The following is a 21,998-nucleotide window of genomic DNA, read 5'->3' as shown; positions in this document are numbered from 1 at the left end:
AGTAAATACAAGTTAAGTGGCAAAGCTTGAACCCTTTCAATTCAAAACTATTGTTATAACAAAACATTAAACAGCCAAGAATGTTTGAACTAATAACAAGACATGACACTACAGCCTATAAGCAACCCCTGATTGTGATTGATAGACTATATTTGTAGGAACCCTAACACTACACCACCTGGTAAAGGAAACCTTTTGCAATGGATAACTGAGGCCTATAGGCCATCACATTATTTAAAAGGAGGGGAGTACTGGAAACCCATGTTCTGGTCAATGACCGTCATAAGTCACTCATTTATCACAGATAATTGTAACCTGGAAGTGGCAATGGTCAAAAACTAACCAAAACATGGCTAAAGAGAGATAGCAGTGTTAGTAGGTAACAACCAAATGGTCCTTGCCACCTAAACCCTTACAAGACAGTCTAGGTGTTGGCCATCTACACCACTGCTATTATTACTGTTGTATTAGACCAAATTACTACCAAAATAGACTACTTAATATTCATATAATGGCTCATATGCAAATAACAAGGAAAATAAAACTAGCAATGTCCAAACATTGAGGAGATACCCTAATAATGCAGGCATTTGTATACATTATGTGATGAACACTTCCAGTCAATCCGACTTTCTCCGGTATACCTTAGAAAAAGGCCATATCACATAATGTCATAGCCATAATAATTCTCATGTGACAAGGAAGTAGGTTGTAACAGTCCAATTAGGATATGCTCAATTGATGGCAAAGTCACAGATCTGCTGCATATCGGTGCGCAGGGTGATAAGGGATGGTTGCCATATAGGCTTCCTGCAATTCAAATGTCTAGGCTTCATTCCTGCCCAGCGATTGACAATATTCCCAATCACACACATTTACTACAGAGGGCCTACATTTAAAGATATTTGTTCTCACCTTTTTGCTCTGGAATGTCAGTCCCCTCAGTAATGCTGGCTATGTCAGCTTGCTTCAATAAAAAAAGAAGCAGCCATATTTTGTGTGGCAAATTGCCTTGCCATCCACTCCTGGTCTTTTTTCCCCCCAAAAGCCCTCCCTCACTGGTCAAGCCCCGCCCTCTAACCAGTCAGTGTGTTCTTTGATTGGTTGGTGCTGATGAAAAAATGCAAAGTAGTGTACCCAAAGAATATATAAAAGTTTTAACTATAGAGAAGGGGTGGTGCCGAGCCTTGACTATATAAACAAATATCCAAACAAATGAGAAAAAATGGAAGAAAAGAGAAAGGAAGGCTCCTTTTAGGCACCAATGTAATACCTAATTACTAATTTCAGATAAAAAATACACTTTAATAAAATCAAGATATCAATCAAAAGGGTCAATAATAACGTACTTGCATGATTCCAATACAAAAAATAAATACCTAGCGGTTGTTTGTTATTTAGGGAGTCCCTCTCGTTGATAAATTTAGGAAGAAGAGATTTTGTAGTGTGTTTTATTATCAACGCATTTCACCAACAAGAGCTTCATCTGGATTTTTTTTATAGTAAACGACAACTCTTGGGACTATAAAAGACAATACAGCATTAACATAGAGTCCAATGATAGTAGAAAATACATGCTTCAACATTGATTAATAAACAATACATAATACTCATATGCATCAAAAACTCACTTCTTACATTATACATTATTTAATATAAGGGTACAAAAGGATAATTGATATGGATAGCATCATAAGGATATAAGAAACATAGGTTTCCGTACAAGGGTTAAACATTCCTAAAAAACATATAGCAATACTAGCGAGGTTATACACTCTAAAAGCTCAGATAGCTTTCCTGCAAGAGACACACTTCAAGGTGCCTTCTTGTGCAACAGATGTTAAGAAAACAGGGGGTGTCCATCTTGATCTCCTCTTCCTGTCTGTGGAAATTGAATGATATGTATAAAGATGATGAGGGGCGCTATTTATGTGTGAAAGGCCTATTTGGGGATTAAATAGTCACCTTAGTAACTGTATATTTGCCTATAATTGGGAACCCTTTTTAAAATCCACTCTTGAACATCTTAAGGAATTCAGAGAGGGCATTCTAGTGTTGGGTGGGGATTTTAATTTTACTCCAGTAGGGATGGTTCAGGTGGCACACCCAGAGAAGGAAAAAGGCTCAAGAAATGCCTACTACATCACCAGTTAGTAAATTGGCAAATTATTAACCCCAATGGCACTACACGTTCTTTTCACACCCCCACCTGACCTACTCTATAATTGATCACTTTTGGATTCAACAGGCTGATCTACATAGGATAAAAGGGTGTACAATTGGGGAAATGTTTTTTTCCGATCATTCCCCAGTAATCTGTTATATCCAGCTCACTAAATGTCACATAGTGACCCTGTTGTAGTGTGGAAAGCCTACAAGGCCGTTATTAGAGGTCATTTAATCAAGCACGGAGCGAGACTTAAAAAGGCTCAGCAGCAGGAAATTGTAAACCTGCTTAATAATATCAGGGAGATGGAAAAAGTGCATAAAAGACAACCTACGGCAGAAAGTACTCACAGATCTCTCTTAGATCCCAACTATCAACTTTGTGTCTTAACAAAGCCACTTTAGCAAAGTGCAGGATAACCTTTTATGAATATGTTATTAAGTTTAGCCGCGCACTAGCGAGAGCCGTTAGGGGACAGAGAGAATGAACTTTTATCTCATTCATAATTGATCACAAAGGAGTCAAGAAATATCAGGTCCAGGACATTGCACATGAGTTTAAAAACTACTATGTGTTCCTATACATCATTAAGGCTGTGGCCCCTGCCCCCCAATCAGCCTCTGTAGCAGCGGCAGCGAAGGAGTATTTGAACAAAGTCAAGATGCCCGTAGTCTCTTCGAGCGATATTGAAGCTCTGGAGGCCAAGATTAGTGGTAAGGAAGTTCTAAAAAGCTATAGCACGTACTTCCTCAGGTAAGACTCCAGGACCATATGGTTTTTCCCTGGTCTAGTACAAAAAGTTTAAGGAGATATTGGTTCCCTATGTGGTGGGTACTTTTAATGCTATCTCAGGAGGGCGGCCATACTCCCTGACTTCCTGAGTGCGCACATTACAGTTATACTGAAAGAAGGTAAGGGCCCGACCAACTGCTCCAGTTATAGATCCATATCTCTACTCAATCAAGACCTAAAATTTTGGCAGTGTGGTTACAGAAGGTCATTATAAAATTGATTCACACTGACCAAGTGGCTTTTATTCTGATAAGGGAAGCTAGGGACAATAGCATTAGGGCTCTTAACGGGATCAATTTGGCCTCCTCATATTCTTCACCTGTCTTTCTGCAATCCATGGATGCAGAGAAGGCATTTGATGGAGTGGACTGGACCTTTATGGACCAGACCCCACTGCATATTGGTTTGGGGCCGAATATGTTAGCCTGGATTAGGTCCATTTACTCTTGCCCTTCAGCGGCAGTTAGGGTTAATAGAACCCTATTAGAATACTTTGCCATATCAAATGGTACTCACCAGGGCTGTCCCCTCTCCCCACTTATTTTTATTCTAACGTTAGAACCTCTGCTACGTGCTATAGGGGGTTGCTCCGACATCATGGGGCTATTTTTTGGGAAAAGAATGTACAAAATTGCAGCGTTTGCGGACGATCTGCTGTTTGTACTCTCCAATCAGTCATTAGGCTCCCGAATCTTATGAAGATCTAGCTTTTTAAGGCACCCTCTCAAACTTTAAAATTAATTATAAATCAGAGGCGCTAAACATTACAATACCCCAAGGACAGAAGAACTTGATTGAGAGGAGTTACTCATTTAAATGTGCCACGGAAGGTCTTCTTGCTAGGGACTTATCGGAAATTTTTTATTTGAATTTCTCCTTTTTCAACGGGTAACATCAGATTTATTGAAACGGAGGGCACTGACTATATCTTGGTTTGGACGAATACAAATGCTTAAAATGAATATCTTGCCAAGGTTTTCTTTACCTTTTTACCTTGCCATACCCAAGTCATTTTTTAACAAAATAAATGCGGCAATATTTCATAATATATGGGACAATCAAAAACCCAGGCTGAACCGCAACCTACTATTCCAGCCCAAGTAAACTGGAAGTTTGGGGGTCCCTAATATGTATAAATCTTTTATTGTCTCTCACCTAGTGAGGGCAGTAGACTTGGCTAAGAACAACCTTACTAAGCAGTGGGTGGGGCTGGAGTGGTTGGCCGGAGGTCAAAGTTTGTCATCTTCGCCCTTGTCGGAAAGTAATTTAACTGGTAAGCTTGGACAACACCCATTGATAGGCTCTACCCTGAAGGTGTGTTCTAAAATGTTTCTCCTCCCCCTTATAGCCCCATCTCCTTCTCTGCTTTATCAGGTGATGAACAATCAGGCATTTGAGCCAGATATAGTGGCTTAAAGATCTGGGCTACTATAGGGCAATGAATTTTATTCAGTGGCAGAAATGAAGCCCAGTGGTTTCTAGAGGGTGGGAAAAATGGCCAATTTCCTACATTCTCTACCATGAAGCACTGGGATTGCCAGACCACTTACTCCGTTCAAGGCATTGTACTCGGGAGCGGGTGCAGACAGACATGTTCTCTCACTTCTGTACGCTATGCTCAATTGGACTCAAACTCTATGTGCTGACATGGGAGAGAAACTAAATATCTTACTGGATACTGAGCAACGACAGAAAGTGATATGGCTTACCCACCATACCTCGGTCAGCTGTAGGTTTCAGGAACCTAATTATAAACTTTTGGCCAGATGTTCCTGTACCCCTGTCCAATTGAACAGATTTTACCCATCAGTCTTTGACCACTGTTGGAGATGTAAGGTGGAAGAAAGTATACTATTACATACCTTCTGGTCATGCCCGATCTTACAACCTTTTTGGAGTAATGTCAAGGACATTGTACAAAAATTCTCTGACTGCTCTCTACCCGATGACCCCTCATTTTTCCTGCTCCAACATAGTTAATTTTCTCTTAGATTCGACAAATCTTCAGTAGTGAGTCACATGCTAAATGCAGCATCCCCCTGTAAACTAATTATCTAATTGTTTTGTACCTGTTTGTTTATTTTGTTTGCTTTTCTTTCTACAAATATAAATAATGAATGTTATAAAAAAAGAAGCATAGGTTTCCCAGTGCAAATGATAATACATAAATAGTATTCTTGGAATCCAAAATAAATGGAGGAAAAGAGGAAGGGTTTATAAATGATAACAAATGGTAGTGGTAAATGGTAGTACTTGCATCTAGGAAACAACCTTCAGCATTAGCAGATATATTGGTAAGGATAGACAAAGAGCTGCCTCAGGTAATCTGTCAAGGAAATTAAAATTCTCAAAAAACTGGTAAAAAGACCAGTGGGAGGTATAAAAGGACCAATGAGAGGTATAAAAACAAGACAAAAAGAAGGAAAACAGGATTAACACTTACAAGTTGGGTATGCATTTGCAAGAGCTGGGAGGTTGATGGTACTCAAAAGGGACGAAATAGACCTAAATAATAGTAATAAACCCAACAAAAGTTTAAAAGGTAGGGATAATACTAAAAATAAACGTGGAAGTAATGGAAAAATGACTGAAAAAAATATACATCTAATCGCAAGCTTACCAATGGTGCACATTGAAGGCAATTCCTAGTTATTGTTGCTGAAAAAGTGCAGCTTAACTACATGATCTATGCAAGTATTCTACATTGAGACAGAGGGTAGAATTCATGGTTCACACTAATTTATTGGTTCAAGCAGTAATGGATGTCTGAGAAATTAAAGGGATAAGCACAATCCACTTAAGAAATAAACTTACAGATATGTTAAGAGAGAGACCAGTCAAAAGCGAATGTTAGTGGTAATGTATTCCTGTTGGTCTCCTCTAGATCCCCAAAACAATTAAAGAAGGAGGTCAGTAATCAATTATAGAAAAAATGATCAAAAAACACAAGATAGAAAAAAATTGTATATATCAGTCCAATCTGATCAAACAAAAATTGCTATACCTTAGTACCAGCTCTCAAGGGATGAACACAGATAGCCTGTCTGCAAGCAACCACACACTACAAGGTGGTGTTGCTCACAGATAATCCTTATAAAGAAAAAAACAATGATGAATTGAGTAATTAACAAGAAGCACCTCCTGTGCATGTCAGGAGTATTAAATAAAGCTGAAAACAAAAGAGAGAGAAAGTGGCCTTTACTGGGGAAATATAGTTGCATAGGATGTTGCGATATGACACTTCCGCTTATGCCCTGAGAGAAGTGAGGGAAGGAAACCACATTAATCATAGTTAGTATAGCCTACAGTACCTGGTGTTCCCAGGAGGTCTCCCATCCAAGTGCTAACCAGGCTCAAGCTTGCTTAGCTTTAGAGATCAGACACTTTCAGGCTGATGTGGTCGTAGGTCTCTTAACACCCCTAGTGTTCTAATTCTGTCAGTTTTTTGATGCAAAAAGTAATCCTATTTTTTTTTTTGCATAGAAAGTTTTGTTTATATTGTGGGCCTGTAATTCTTAGGATTTACTCCCGGTTATGATAATTATATTTATTTATTATATTTAAATCATAAATTATAATATAATACATAATTATAAATAATAGTTTAAAAAATAATGAAATAATAGACAACAATGTAATCTTAAAATGAAATATAAAATTAAAAATGTACTTTTGTTTTTATTTCATGTTGTGTGGTGTTTTTCTACTGTAAAAACCATTTAAAAGCCTCCCAGACACCCCCCCCAATACATCACCACTCACATCACCCGGAAGATGACTCATCCTTCTGGGTGATGTGAGTGGCGATTTCCTGTCTACCTCACACAGATGCTGGAGCTGCTCTGCATCTCCAGAGAGATGCAAAGCACAATGCAGGACACCCGGGACCCGGGTGGTATTTAAAAAGCAGATTATTAAGTAATAAATTTCCCGCCCAGCCATGCCCCTGGACGGACCGGCGTCCCGGCTTCACAGCAGGACCATCCGATCGCCGCTGGAGCACGGGGCAAAAGTAAGGGGGGCCCTTAAAGTTACCCCGAGTGTGACTCAGGATTACCGCTTTTTGCATGTAAAAGCCACCCAAGTCATGCTCGGGATTACCACTAGGGGAGGTTAAGATGGTGGAAGTGGGGTAGAACAAAGTAAATAGGATGATGAAAAACATCACCTTTGTCTACTGTATGGCGGAAGTGGGAGGGACAAACAGCAATGCGTTACTTCCGCCCTCTGTATGACAGAATTAATGTGCGGAAATTCCTGGCAAAAAAAAAAAACGGAGCCATTAGACAAAGGGAAAAGGATAAATATGCATAATGTTAACCGCCCATAGTGGGGCGGGAATGTTTTAAATAAGGTAGACAGTGTTTCACTTTTTACTAGAAAATAGAGGGGAAACAAATTGCAGAGCTTGCATGGATTCACTCGGCATATTAATAGGAGAAATCTTTCCAAACACCGGGTGCTGGGTGACCAAAAAGTTTTTTGGTGACCTAAACAAGGGAGTAATACTCCATAGGCATAAACCGTGGTCCATGCCTTGGTGACGGTGGCATCCAACAATATGGTTGCCTCCCGTCGCTCGTAACCCATGCAGACGTGAATGGGAAATTAAACAATTTAGGGACAAAAAATTGTTTGAAATTATGGTGGAAATAATAATAATGAAGAGGTAAGGGAGAGAAATAGTCAGTAGACATATTAGTCAGAGAGTAGCTTAATAGATAGATGATCCTTGTTAAAGGAAACCAATGCTTCCTATTTACCCAGTAAATAGCAGTGTGTCACAAAACACCAATGAATAACAACAGAAAATACATAAATTATTATTCAAAATTCTAAAGGTATAATAGCATATTATACACTTAAAGTATTTACCATACTATTCACGTATGCTAATATCCTTTAAAGTTGATCAACTATGAAACACAGATGTAAATGGTAACGTGTTCAGATATATCACTGTAGATGCCAATGCAGCGATTTGTACAGTCATAAGGTTAATAATTTCATATAATTGTGTAACATTAGGTCAATACCATAAATATACAGATATAAGTCACCAGAAGTATCAGTGTCATGTTGGATATAACAGTAGTAATGTGTAATCAATTTGTTCCAAATCATAGTTATTTTGGTTATAGATGAACAAGACAACATAGGTGCTTACCAAAGGAAGCCAAAACTACTTCATGAAATAGCCTAGAGATCGCGTGAAAGAATCATGGTAAAAATAGAAGAGTCAAAGAGTAGAATCTACTGAGCTTATTAGAGAAATGTATTAAAGCTATGTTGGGTGCCTATGTTGTGGCTAATCGGTGTGGTCATTTTGCCGGTATTGATGAAATAAACGTGTTTGTATATGCGTTTACGAAACTCCCTCTTGGATTTTCCGAAATAAAACCTGCCTTATACACATGAAATTAAATATATTATACCCATAGTGGTACAGTCATTCTGATGTCTAATCTGATGCCACTGATTGGTAGGACAAACCCATTTTACTCATTCAACCAGGGTCACTGAGCGCAGTGACCACACCTTTTAGTACCTGGAACGGCCATGTTGGCTTCTGAAGTGGAGTAGTGGCTGTGTACCAAATAATCTTTTATTGAAGCTGCTTTCCTATAAGTAGTGTTAAGATGGTAACATAGGAAGATGGTAACATAGGAACAATGTTTTTGGATCACTTAGGAGTAAATGCCAATGTTTTTTAAAAATATTATGAACATTTTGGAGTAGATTACAGAATGTAGATATTACCCTGGTATTTATATCAGTAGTTTGGGGCTTGGAAAATAAATGCCTTGCGATCCCGTAGAAGAGCTTGTTGGTAGGCATACTTTAGGACTTTTTTTTACAGTACCCTCTGACTGAGAACCTCTCTCTAAGAGCTTTTGCCTCTATTTTAAATTCATTCATAGTGGCACAGTTTTGTCTTAATCTAAGATATTGACTTATAGGAATACTTCGTTTTAGGGGGTGAGGATGGGTACTCCACATGTGCAGGATAGTATTGCCTGCCTTATCCTTCCTAAATAAGGTAGTACTGATATCATCCTGATCATTCTTTTGAATATAGGTGTCCAAAAATGGTACCTTTTGGTAATTATAAAACATGGTAAATTTCAAATTGTATTCATTTGATTGTAAGGTGCCAAGAAAAGTAGGTAGTTCTGATTCTGAACCAGTCCAGATAATAAAGATATCATCTATATACCTCTTCTTTGAGAATATAGATGACTGATATCTTACATAGTTACATAGTAGGTTAGGTTGAAAAAAGAAGGCAAAAAAAACCTGGTACAATTTGCTTTAAAGGAGGAAAAAAAATCCTTCCTGATTCCATGAGGCAGTCGGATGTTCCCTGCATCAACAGTGACTGTTATTTTTACTTTAAAGTCTTAATACCAGTTATATTCTGTGCTTCTACGAAAGAATCCAGCTTTTTCCTTAAGCAATCTATAGTAGCTGCTGAAACTACTTCCTGAGGGAGCCGATTCCACATTTTCACGGGCCTTACAGTGAAGAATGCTTTCCTTATCGGGAGCTTAAACTTCTTTTCCTCCAGACGCAAAGAGTGCCCTCTTGTTCTTTGTAATGATCTCAAAGTGAATAATGGGGAAGAGAGTTTTTTTATATGGACCGTTTATATATTTTTACAGGGTGATCATATCCCCCCTTAAACGTCTCTTCCCAAGGGAGAATTGATTCAGTTCAGCTAATCTCTCCTCATAGCTGAGCTCCTCAATTTCTTGTATTTATTTAGTTGCCCTTCTCTGCACTCTCTCCAATTCAACAATATCCTTTTTGTGAACTGGTGCCCAAAACTGGACTTCATATTCCAGATGTGGTCTGACTAATGCCTTGTACAGGGGCAGGATTATGTCTCCATCTCTGCAGTCTATATTCCTCTTTTAATACAAGAAAGTACTTTGCTAGTTTAGATATTGCAGCTCGGCATTGCATGCTGTTATTAAGTCTATGATCTCCCAGAACCCCCAGATCGTTTTCTATTTCTGACTCCCCAAATATATTCTCCCTAGACAGTATGAAGCATGCATGTTGTTAGCTCCCAAGTTCAAAATTTTACATTTATCTATATTAAATGTAATTTGCCACTTGGCTGCCCAATGAAACAGTACATCCTGATCTGCTTGTAGATTATAGACATCCTGTATGGACATAATTCCATGACATAGTTTGCTGTCATCTGCAAACACAGAAACGGTACTTTTAACCTCAAACTCTATATCATTTATAAAGATGTTAAACAGTAAAGGTCCCAACACTGAACCCTGAGGGTACACCACTTTAAAACTCAGACCATTCAGAGTATGCATCAATAATTACAACTCTCTGGATGCGGTCTTTAGGCCAGTTCTCTATCCATTTACAGATTGACTTTTCTAAACCCTTTTGACCCTAACTTGCATAATACCCGTCTGTGGGGTACAGTGTCAAATGCTTTAGCAAAGTCCAAGTACACTATATTAACTGCTAATCTATCTGTCTACCTGTTTACTTACTTCCTCATAAAAAGAGGGTCAATTTGTTTGACAACTTCTTTCTTTCTTGAAGTCATGCTGACTATTACTTATAATATTTTCTAGCAGAAACTCCTCTATGCGGTTCTTTATCATATTTTCTAGGACCTTTCCAACTTTGGACGTTAAACTAACTGGTCTGTAGTTACCTGGTAATGACTTTGCTCCTTTTTTGAAGATAGGAAACACATTGGCCTTACACCAATCCATTAGTGCCTTGCCAGTGACTAAAGAGCCCCTAAAAATTAGAAATAATGCCTTTGAAATAACTGAGCTCAGCTCTGAGGACACGTGGATGTAATCTTTCAGGTCTTGGTGCTTTGTCAACCTTAATTTTCCCCAGCTGTTTCTCAGTCATATCAATTCTGAGCCATTGTGACTCATTTAAGGCAGTGACATTGCTATTATGAATTTGGATTTGAGCTCTGCATTTTCCTTTGTATACATCAAGTAGTTCACTAGCATCTGATGTTATTGAACCAACCCCAGATATGATTGGTCTCCCAGGTGGATTATTTAAATTTTTGTGTACCTTAGGGAGCGAGTAGAAAGTTGGAATAGTTGGAAATTTAGTAGTGAGATAATCTCTCATCTTAGGGTCAGTGGCTCCTGTTTGGAAGGCTGAATCAATAATACCATAATATTTATCATTCTTATTAGAATTTCATAATGATCAGACCTTAAATCAGTTTATACCATTCTGAATTATTCAATATTGCCATACAATTTCGTTTATAGTGGGTTTTATTCGTTACGACAATATTCCCTCCCTTATCTTAGGGTTTAATAACCACGTTTCTATTAGTAATAGTTGATGGACAGCTCTACGTAAATTAGGTGCGAGATTGCCTGAAGGTTGAGAGGTAGGTAGCTGTAACCTATTAATTTTAATATATATTAAAACCAAGAGGGTGTTTCATAAACGCATATACGAACACGTTTATTTCATCAATACCGGCAAGTTGACCACAACAATTAGCCACCACATAGGCACCCAACATAGCTTTAATACACAGGTAATTTCATTTTCTGCTTTGAAAAGGGTATTCCCCAATCCAAGGGGAGGTGATTTTGATAAGGCTCTTTTGAAAGCAGAATCAAAATGGATCCATACTTTAAATGCTTTGACTTCCTTTGGTTTGAATGACATGATGTCATTCAAACCATTTCTCTAATCAACTTATTAGATTCTACTCTTTGACTCTTCTATTTTCACCATGATTCTTTTACGCTATCGCTAGGCTATTTCATGAAGTATTTTGGCTTCTTTTGGTAAGCATCTATGTTGTCATGTTCATCTATAACCAAAATAACTGATTTAAAATGAATTGATTACACATTATTACTGTATATCCAATGTGACACTGATACTTCGGGTATCTGTATATTTATGGTATTGACCTAAAGTTAGACAATTATATGATATTAATAACCTTATAACTGTATGAATCGCTGCATTGGCACCTATTGTGATGTATTTGAACATGTTACTGTTTACATTACTATATTCCCCCAGTGAAGGTCACTTTCTCTCTTTTGTTTCCAGTTTTATTTAATACTCCTGACATGCACAGCAGGTTATCTTTGTTATTTAATCAATTCATCATTGTTTTTTCCTTTATAAGGATTATCTGTGAGCAACACCACCTTGAGTGCGTGGTTGCTTGCTGACAGGCTACCTGTGTTCATCCCTTGAGAGCTGGTACTAGGGTATAGCAATTTTTGTTTGATTCTTGGTCTGATTTATACAATTTTTTTTCTATCTTGTGTTTTTGATCACCTTTTCTATAATTGATTACTGACCTCCTTTTTTAATTGTTTTTGGGGATCTAGAGGAGACCAACACAAATGCATTAGAACTAACATTTGCTTTTGACTGGTCTTACCATATCTCTTTCTTACCATATTTGTAAGTTTATATCCTAAGTGGATTGTGCTTATCCCTTTGTTTATCTTAGATATCCATTTAATGCTTTAACCAATAAGTTAGTGTGAATCATGAATTCTACCCTCTGTCTCAATGTACAATACTCGCATGAATCATGTAGTTGAGCTGCGCTTTCTTAGCAGCAAAAACAGAATTGCCTTCAATCTGCACCATTTGTAAGCTTGCAATAAGATGTTTATATAAGTCATTTTTCCATTACTCCCACGTTTATTTTTAGTATTATCCCTACCTTTTAACTTTTGTTGGGTTTATTATTATTATTATTATCATCATTAGTATTCAGGTATATTTCGTCCCTCTTGACCTTTTGAGTATCAACAACTTATTCTCTTCCCAGCTCTTGCTAATGCATTCCCAACTTGTAAATGTTTGTTTTCCTTCCTTTTGTCTTGTTTTCATACCTCTCACTGGTCACTGGTTTTCCAGTTTTTTGAGAATTAACATTGTCCACAGATTACCTGAGGCAGCTCCTAATCTATCCTTACAACTATATCGGCTAATGCTAAAGGTTGTTTCCTAGATGTAGGAACTACCATTTACATTTTATCATTCATAATCCTTTCCTCTTTTTCTCCATTCATTTTGGATTTCAAGAATACTATTCATGTATTATCATTTGCACTGGGAAACCTTTGCTTCTTATAATCTTATGATGCTATCTATATCAATTATCCTTTTGTACCCTTAAAAAAATAATGTATGAAGAAGTGCATTTTTATGCATATGAGTTTTATGTATTGTTTATCAATCAGTGTTGGAAGCATGTGTTTTCTACTATCATTGAACTCTATTTTAATGCTGTATTGTCTTTTATAGTCCCAGGAGTTGTCGTTTACTATAAAATAAATCCCCTGATGAAGCCCTTTGTGTTTTTGTTTTGGAATCATGTAACTACCGTGTTTCCCCGATGATAAGGCAGGGCCATCAAATAAGACAGCCCCCCCTTTTTAGGTAAAAATGAAAAAATAATGAAAATTTTTTATATTCATGATATCTACTAGAACCCTATTCGGACATATTTCTGTAAGTTAGAGGTCTACAATTTAAAAAAAAAAATTCATGAAAACCTGTGACGCTTTTGGAACAGAAATCTAGAAATCAGTGTAACGCTCAGGTGGTTAATGAGTAAAAAAGTAAACAATTGTGGCATCAGGGCTGCAGCATAACAAAATTAAGAAAAGGGAAAGGGACTCTGAATGTTTTTTGAAGCCACTGTATATCTATTACTAAACTATAACAAAACCACAAAATAAGTAGTCACAGCCATTGCCTCAAGCAGAAACCTCAAGTATCGCCAGGTAAGTGATGTAGACTATAAAAGAAGGGATCATAAAATACACTACACACAAGGCTTTAGCCTCATCCCAACAAGACTTTTTCATCTACATCTTTTGTTTTCCACATTGCCCCAGGGGGATTGCTGGGTTCAGACTTGTGACCAACTGACCATTGTTCTATTTGAGAAGGTAAAAAACTTTATTGTAGACTCCATTTTGTTTGTAGCTTCCATTTTGTAGCAGAACCATCCATGAGAAATATATAAAAAAAATATGACTATTGTAGGAGGGTGAACATTCTGTACAAATGTTTGAGTTTCTTTTCTAAAGTGTTAATTAAGAACAAAGGGAATGGTCACCTGGGAGGGTGTGAAGAGATTCCAAAGATTATGGAGCCATTAATTTTCACACAGGATTCCTAAAGAGTCACTTATTACTCCAACCTTTAATTACTTTTTTGTACCACCTACTTTACTTTGTATAAATACCACCATCTTTGCTGAATAAATCAGAAGAATAAAAACTCCAACTATACCAAGGAGTCTCTGTTCCTTCAATAGGGAAATATGTTCAACTTTAACCTCCCTGGCGGTATGAAGACTAAGTATTTTTAAATGTAAAAGCGGTACATTTAAAAATACTTGGTATTTTAAATTTTCCGCCTGGTCCTTCCTCCCAGCCCAGCCCTTGTCTAATACATAAAAAAACATGCTTGTTACCGTATACCTGTAAAGTGTATAGCAACAGAGAGGGCAGGATTTCAAGGTTATCAATGTCTTTAGATTCCTTAATGGTCACTTTTCACTTAACTCTTTAATTTCTATAAACATCACAATATGCATCATTGGTTGAGCCTTATTCTGTACTGTCTGCGGAATTACATGTATGAATAACAACAAATATTTTTCAAAATTAATCATAAATCATCAACAGCAACCTTTGGATACAGTGGTGCCTGTGTCTGTTCTGTTTGATATTAGTTTTAAATTGAACCTGGCAGCTGATATTTACTTAAATAGATAATTTATTGACACAACCATCAGGGGGCAGTGGCTGTTCCTTTTTAGTGTCCAATGGTGATGCATACACTGTTGTAAACAATTTTGCTCCCCCAGTTTAGTTACTCCAACAGGAATGTTTTTAGAGCTAACTGCCTCACACTTTATTGTTTCTATTATTAATTATGACAAGGACAATATAGTTTTGGGGTCTAGCTATAGGCCATTTTTTTGTTTTGTTTTTTGTTTTTTTGCAAAAGATTGTTTTCTTTTTCTACTTTAGTAAAGACATTGAAGGAGATTACTTTGCCTACTTTGTATGTCAATAGGATTTTCAGGCTTTACCTGAATAGTGGTTACTTGGAAATATTTTACATCTACACATTTGATGTGGCTGCATTGGTGGTTAACAACTGCTGATAATAGATTTTGTTGTCATCAGTGTGGCTCTGCCAACTATTTGGAGAGGGATAGAGGGTGTCACAATTTTCTCAGTTCTGTTTTGGTGTTGTTGCCTGTCTGTTTTTGGTTACTGTTTGTAAATCACTCTTTAATGTTCTCATCATCACTCTCATTTTCTCAGAGTTCATTGAGAGTCTTCATCAATCTTGTTTTTTGTTAAGCTTTTTGACACATTATTCTGTAGCAGTATAGCCACCAACTGGATCTGCCTCAATAACTTTGTTTTTTTTTTAATATAAAAATCTAGTGTCTTTTCCTTTTTTGGGTTAAACTTTATACCCACAGGTCTGTGTTATACTACTACAAGTCTCTAAGTATCCTCAGGGAGAAGGATTTGTCAGTTTTCAGCTAGAGTTCTCAAAATTATATTAAAGTTTACTTTTTAAGCAACACATTAAAACGTAAGGCATAGTCTATAGTCATGGTTTTTAAGTATAAATCCCCATCGATTTTAACCTGTCTTTTTTTTTTTTAATTAGCATTTGGCGATGTATTTGCAGTCATTGGAGTTAGAGAACCTCAACCTGCAGCAAGTGAAGCTTTTGTTATGTTTGCTGATGCACATCGCAGCATTGAAAAATTTGGTATCACTCTTTTAAAGACAATAAAACCTGTAAGTTAACAGTTTCTGGTTATTCTTTTTACAAGATTTTCAATGATCTGAGCAAAGATAGAAAGTTAGGTTCAGTCTGTTTTAATGTACACACGTGAGATGATTCTTGTCCGTTTATCTTGCAGGACTAGTCCCGGACGAGAATCTGACGTGTGTACAGCTCCTTCAGACGCAAAGAGTGCCCTCTTGTCCAATCCCACATATTCTCTCTTATCCCTTTCCACCCCTTCATCACCTACCTGATTGCATAAAATAAGTAAAGAAAACGCACTCACACTTTCAAATTTTTTTTCCAAATTTCAACTTTTCCATGTCAATGTTAAGCATATTGTTTACCTCTTTTGCACTTCTAAAAGCTAAGCATGGTGTGTTACAGCAAGGCTTCAAAACTGATACTTAATTTTCGGTTGTACCCCTAGGTTAGGTTCGTGCCTGCCATGGGTCGTGATCTCTCGATTCTGCATGGCACCTTGTCAGCCACTTGGTCAAACTCACACAGCAGTGCTGTTCTTTAAAGAGCTGGGGCTGCCATGGGTAGAAGCCACTTGTAGTGTCCCATCTCGAGACAACAGTTCACTGTAACTGTAACCACACCGCAACCTCATTGCCAGTTTAAACATAGCCTTATTGCTATTGTTCTGTCCTGAGGGCACTGCTGCCTCCATTCATTCTGTATGGTTTGCTGTGAGTAGATGCTAGCCCCCACCCCGAGACAGTTAATCACTCGAATGAGGAAGCAGTAACCACATGGCAACCTTATTGGTAGTCTGAACATAGCCTCTTTGCAATTGTTCTGTCCACTATTCTTCTAGTAGCAGTGCAGAGAAGAACAGCAGTTTTACTTTTCAAACAGCTAAACCCTTTTCCTTTTTTCCCCCTGCTTGCCATTTGGTCCTCCAAAATGGACTCCACACAATATGTTTATTGGCACAGTTCATCTCCAAGACTTGCACTCTAATCTGACTTCTAACAGGAAGTGTGTCAGGTGACATGTCAAACATGGCTGCCCATACTCACTTTCCCTAAATCTTGTTGCTCAGGCTATAAATCATAACATTTAAAACAAAGAGAAGCCTCTTATGAAAGTAAAGGGTGAGGGGAAGGGCCTATGCAAGGCTAAATGTTTTATATTGGCAGCAGAAACTGTATGGTATGAAAGTATGGTTTACCTTTCCTCATTTTTACTGCAAATGGCTGTATACTTCAAATGTAGTATCAACATTTTACAGTTTATGTACATAGTAGACACTTTCCTTCTGAATGTTAACTAATATTGGCTTTCTTTCTGCAGATGTTGAATGACTTAAATACCTACCTTAACAAAGCCATTCCTGACACCAAATTAACAATCCGGAAGTACCTTGATGTAAAGTTTGAGTATTTGGTAAGACAGCTATTTGTGCATATACAAAGCATGCTAAACGATAATGCCACAATATAACAAGAACAAATAGGTTAATGATCTGATTCTTGTGCATTATGCCCTTAATTATTATTAGTGTCTTATTATTAGGAATGTTGTGAGCCAGCTAAGCCCTTTACCACAAATCACACACCTTGGCACATGATATCATATCATTCATGTAGCCAAGAAAACCCACGCTGCTTCCTCAGGGGATTTGTTGAGAAAGTTATTATTTAGTGACCAAACAGCTAACATCATAATATAGACAAAGTTTCCTTGGAAGGAAAAAAGTATCCAAGGCATTCGGGGAGATATTGCATTTAAGCACTGCTGCTGGGTAGTTTTGATTTTGTTGTATAAATATTTGATTTTGTTGTATAAATCATTTGAACATCAATATAAGCAACCATTTCCTAAAAAAAACCCAACTTTCAACCACTAGGGAATTAATCATATTAGAAACCATCATATTCCAAGTAAAACCATATATACATAGTTGATCCAGTGGTTAAAGATATTTCAATTTGCTCCAACAAGAGAAAAAAATTCCTTCCTGATCTGTGAAGTAATCTGATGTTCCCTGGATCAACAGTCTACATTGTCATTCCTTTTAAATTTTAATACCCAGTTATGTTCTGTGCTTCTAGAAAAGCATCCAATTGTTTATTAAAGCAATCTATAGAGTGTGCTTAAGCTACTTTACCTAAGGAATAGAAAAAGTATGGGGAATAAAGGTTCCTCTGGTTGTCCCTTCTGCACAATCATAGGTTAGTATTATTTATCCTTGTTCCCACTACTTCAACTAAATTCAATTAACCACAATTTTTTCCCATACCGCAAATAAATAGTTAACATGACTTTATTGATAAATAACAAACCACTTTAAAACCATAACAATATTTTCCATCAAAATATTAATACTATTATCTTGATGCATACCGTATTTTTCGGACCATAAGATGCACTGGACCATAAGACGCACCAGTTTTTTAGAGAAGGGAAATGAAGAAAAAAAAGATTCTGAAACAAATAGTGTCCTAAAATATTTTATGTGCATTAAAAACCAACATCACAGTCATAAACACATGTAATAAACCCTGTAAAGTAAACAGCAGCATTTAGAACCATTATTAACAAAGTCAGCAAAAGACAAAATTACTGTAAAACACAATAACGAGGCACTGGACCAGGACCCCTTTGGATCATGGAATCTGTAAGTATTAGGGCGCTTTCATTGCCCAAACCCCCTCTCTGCTTACCTACCTATAAACGACAGGTAAACAAACAGGGGTTAATGCCCCTTTAATTCTGCTTTTATAACAAAAGACATTAACCTCCTGGGCGTTACACTGAGGTCTGGATTTCTGTACCAAAAGCATTACACTGTTTTTCATGAAATTTTTTTTTTTTACATTTTAGACCTGTAAGTTACAGAAATATGTCCGAACAAGGGTCTAGTAGATATTATGAATATAAAAAATGTTTGAAACACACAATCATGTAAAAAAAAAAATGTACTTTTAATAAAATCCTATCCTATTTTTTTTTTGCTTAGAAATTTTTGTTTGTATTGTGGGCTTGTAATTCTTAGGATTAACTCCCGGGTATGATAATTATATTTATTTATTATATTAAAATCATAAATTATAATATAATACATAAATATAAATAATAATTTAAAACAATAATGAAATAATAGACAATGTAATCTAAAAATAAAATTAAAAATGTGCGGTACTTTTATTTTTATGTTGTGTGGTGTTTTTGTACTGTAAAAACCATTTAGAAGCAGATTACATTGTACTCTGCTTTTAAATTTCCCTCCCTGACACACCCCCATACATCACCAATCACATCACTGGAAGATGACTCATCCTCCGAGTGTTGTGAGGGGGGGATTTCCCTGCCTCACACAGACAAGAGACACAGGCACAGGCTGGAAGCTGCTCGTATCTCCGGAGAGATGCACAGTACAATGCAGGATTTCTGCATTGTGCTATACATCTCACTACAGATACCAGCAAGCAGAGCTGCGGACACTGGGTGAGTATTTCCTTTCAGTTGTAATCCGATTGTCATACAATGTATGACAATCGGATTGCAATATAACATTTGTTTACATTGTGTTTGTGTTGTGTACCGTATATGTGATTTTACTATGTGTGCTGTGAGTGATTCAGGGAACACTCTCAGCATGATTGGCTGACAAAGTCATGTTGGGAGAATGCTCCCAGCATGACTTTGTCAGCCAATCATGCTGAGAGTGGGAGGACGCCGGGAGCAAGATACAGGAGACACAGTCACTCCGGCCAGCGCTGAACAGGAGACAGGAGAAAAGGCAGAGGGGGGGGCTATACAGGGGGGACGGGACAGCAGCTGGGGAGGATACATTTTGATACATTTGGACCATAAGACGCAGGAACTTTTTCCCCCCACTTCTGGGGGGAAAAAAGTGCGTCTTATGGTCCGAAAAATACGGTACATATCCAAGATCTCTTCTTGAAGATAAAACAACACAATTTGACTTAACCATCCAGTATAATGGTGACACATTTCATGGATTAGTCCACTTCATCAGACCACATATTGTCACTAAATAAGATTTCTCCAACTATATAATAGAGACAAACAAATTAATAAATATTTTACAATGCTTACAATCTGTCATTTGTATTAGTATTGTATAAAGTATTTTCAATTACATACTCTATATGCATCTGTTAGCCGTCATATCATCTCCAAATGTTCATCCAAAACATCATGAAGGCTGTCTAGGGATGTGGTCTTTAGACATATCTCAGACCATAACACCAGGTACATCAATTCCTAGTACATTAACAAAATGTTTATTCTCTATCTTCTTTTTCTTCTTTAGCACTGAGAGGCCTTTGACCGACTCCTATAATTATTTGGCATTGTGCATCCTCATATGCAAAATGCTCCACCAACAATTCATATCAAATGCTTCACCAACAATTCTTTCACCACCATCTTTTTGTTTTATTTTGTCTTTCCGAAAGGGAGAATAGCCAGGAATTTTAACAGCGGAGTCATGTGAAGATTGAGGAATGGTGCTTGGCCAAGGATTTCAGTAGTAGTTTGTAACCTAGCAATTGGGTGTACCCAGAGGGTACAAGTAAGGGGTTAGACTTCTCTGTAACTATATAGGCATCTCTATCACCCACCAGAAAAAAAACAGGAGGGAGGTTCTAAAGCACATGGAAACAAGGTACATCCTAAAAGCGAGACTATAGGAAGGCAAGGTGAGAATAAAATTCTCCATGTATTGAACAAAATCCCAAGTTACCAAGAGGGTGCTTAAGGAGTGAAAAAAAGTCATTTTGAGAAGAGACATCTATAAACAACAGTACAATAATAAAAAACATAATGTAAACAGAGACAGTATGCAAAATATGCAATAAACGTTCATAATAAATTAATCTGCAGATGAATAAATTACCATTTAAAAGATCATAAAGGAATCCTTTAAGACAATAGAGGTTCATAAGTGTAATAATTAATAGGCACTTTACAGAATACTAGGTTACAAGAAGGCGTGTTCCTCAGAGGGAGGTCACTTGCAATATTATCATGATAGGAAATCCAGAAGCAAATTTTGGGTCCTGAAAAAGTTATAAATCAGAGATATGTAAAAGGTATATAAAATGTTAGGGTAGTATAACAGCAAATCTAGACTGATACCTAATGCACCATGGGCAACACTGGAGGGTAAATAATGGAGTTAAAAAAGAAAGTGGGGTAGAGAGTGAAGAAAACAGTAGGATAATGGTCAAAGGACAACAAATAGAAATAGAGAGAGAGAATCCAATTGAGAGGTCCCAATCTCTAATACAAAAAAAAATGAAGATAAACAAGTATACTTAATCCAAGGAGACCAGATCACCAAGAACTATTAAGCATTTGAAGTACAAAATCAAAATTACCAAGTAACTGCAATTGTCAATTTAGTTGTACTAAATATAAAGCCAATCAGCCTTTTTTAGGTTTCTGGAGACATTGGTAATATGAAAATAAGTAGAGCTTCCAGGGTGTTTTGCTGAATTATGTCTAGCAAAGTACATAGTTACATAGTAGGTTAGGTTGAAAAAAGACATAAGTCTATCAGGTTCAACCACCAGGGAAAAAAACATATCCCAGATATAAAACCCTATAAGACATAGTTGGTCCAGAGGAAAGAAAAAAAACCCTGGTACAATTTGCTTCAGCAGGGAAAAAAATCCCTTCCTGATTCCATGAGGCAATCGATGTTCCCTGAATCATCAACAGTCACTGTTATTTTTACTTTAAAGCCTTAATACCCAGTTATATTCTGTGCTTCTAGAAAAACATCCAACTTTTCCTAAAGCAATCTATAGAAGTTGCTGAAACTACTTCCTGAGGGAGCTGATCCCACATTTTCACAGACCTTACAGTGAAGAAGCCCTTCTTTATCCAGAGCTTAAACTTCTTTTCCTCCAGACGCAAAGAGTGCCCTCCTGTTCTTTGTAATGATCTCAAAGTGAATATTGGGGAAGAGAGTTCTCTATATGGACAGTTTATATATTTATACAGGGTGATCATATCCCCCCTTATATGTCTCTTTTCAAGGGAGAATAGATTCAGTGTAGCTAATCTCTCCTTATAGCTAAGCTCCTCCATTCCTTTTAATAATTTAGTTGCCCTTCCCTGCACTCCCTCCAATTCAACAATGTCCTTTTTGTGAACTGGTGCCCAAAACTGGACTGCATATTCCAGATGTGGTCTGACCAATGCTTTGTACAGGGGCAGGATT

General features: G+C 37.1%; 1 protein-coding gene across 1 annotated transcript in view; it reads left to right on the top strand.

Annotated features, from left to right (window-relative positions):
- Positions 1–21,998, top strand: part of PICK1 (protein interacting with PRKCA 1) — a 624,859-nt gene that overhangs the window by 565,800 nt on the left and 37,061 nt on the right. Inside the window, exons 9-10 of the mRNA XM_072421156.1 lie at positions 15,668–15,801; positions 17,093–17,185. Coding sequence (XP_072277257.1) covers positions 15,668–15,801; positions 17,093–17,185 — 227 coding nt within the window. The remainder of the gene's footprint in view (positions 1–15,667; positions 15,802–17,092; positions 17,186–21,998) is intronic.

Source organism: Pyxicephalus adspersus, chromosome 8 (genome assembly GCF_032062135.1).
Source record: "Pyxicephalus adspersus chromosome 8, UCB_Pads_2.0, whole genome shotgun sequence".
Lineage (NCBI taxonomy): Eukaryota > Metazoa > Chordata > Amphibia > Anura > Pyxicephalidae > Pyxicephalus > Pyxicephalus adspersus.
This window is presented reverse-complemented; position numbering and strand designations above follow the sequence as displayed.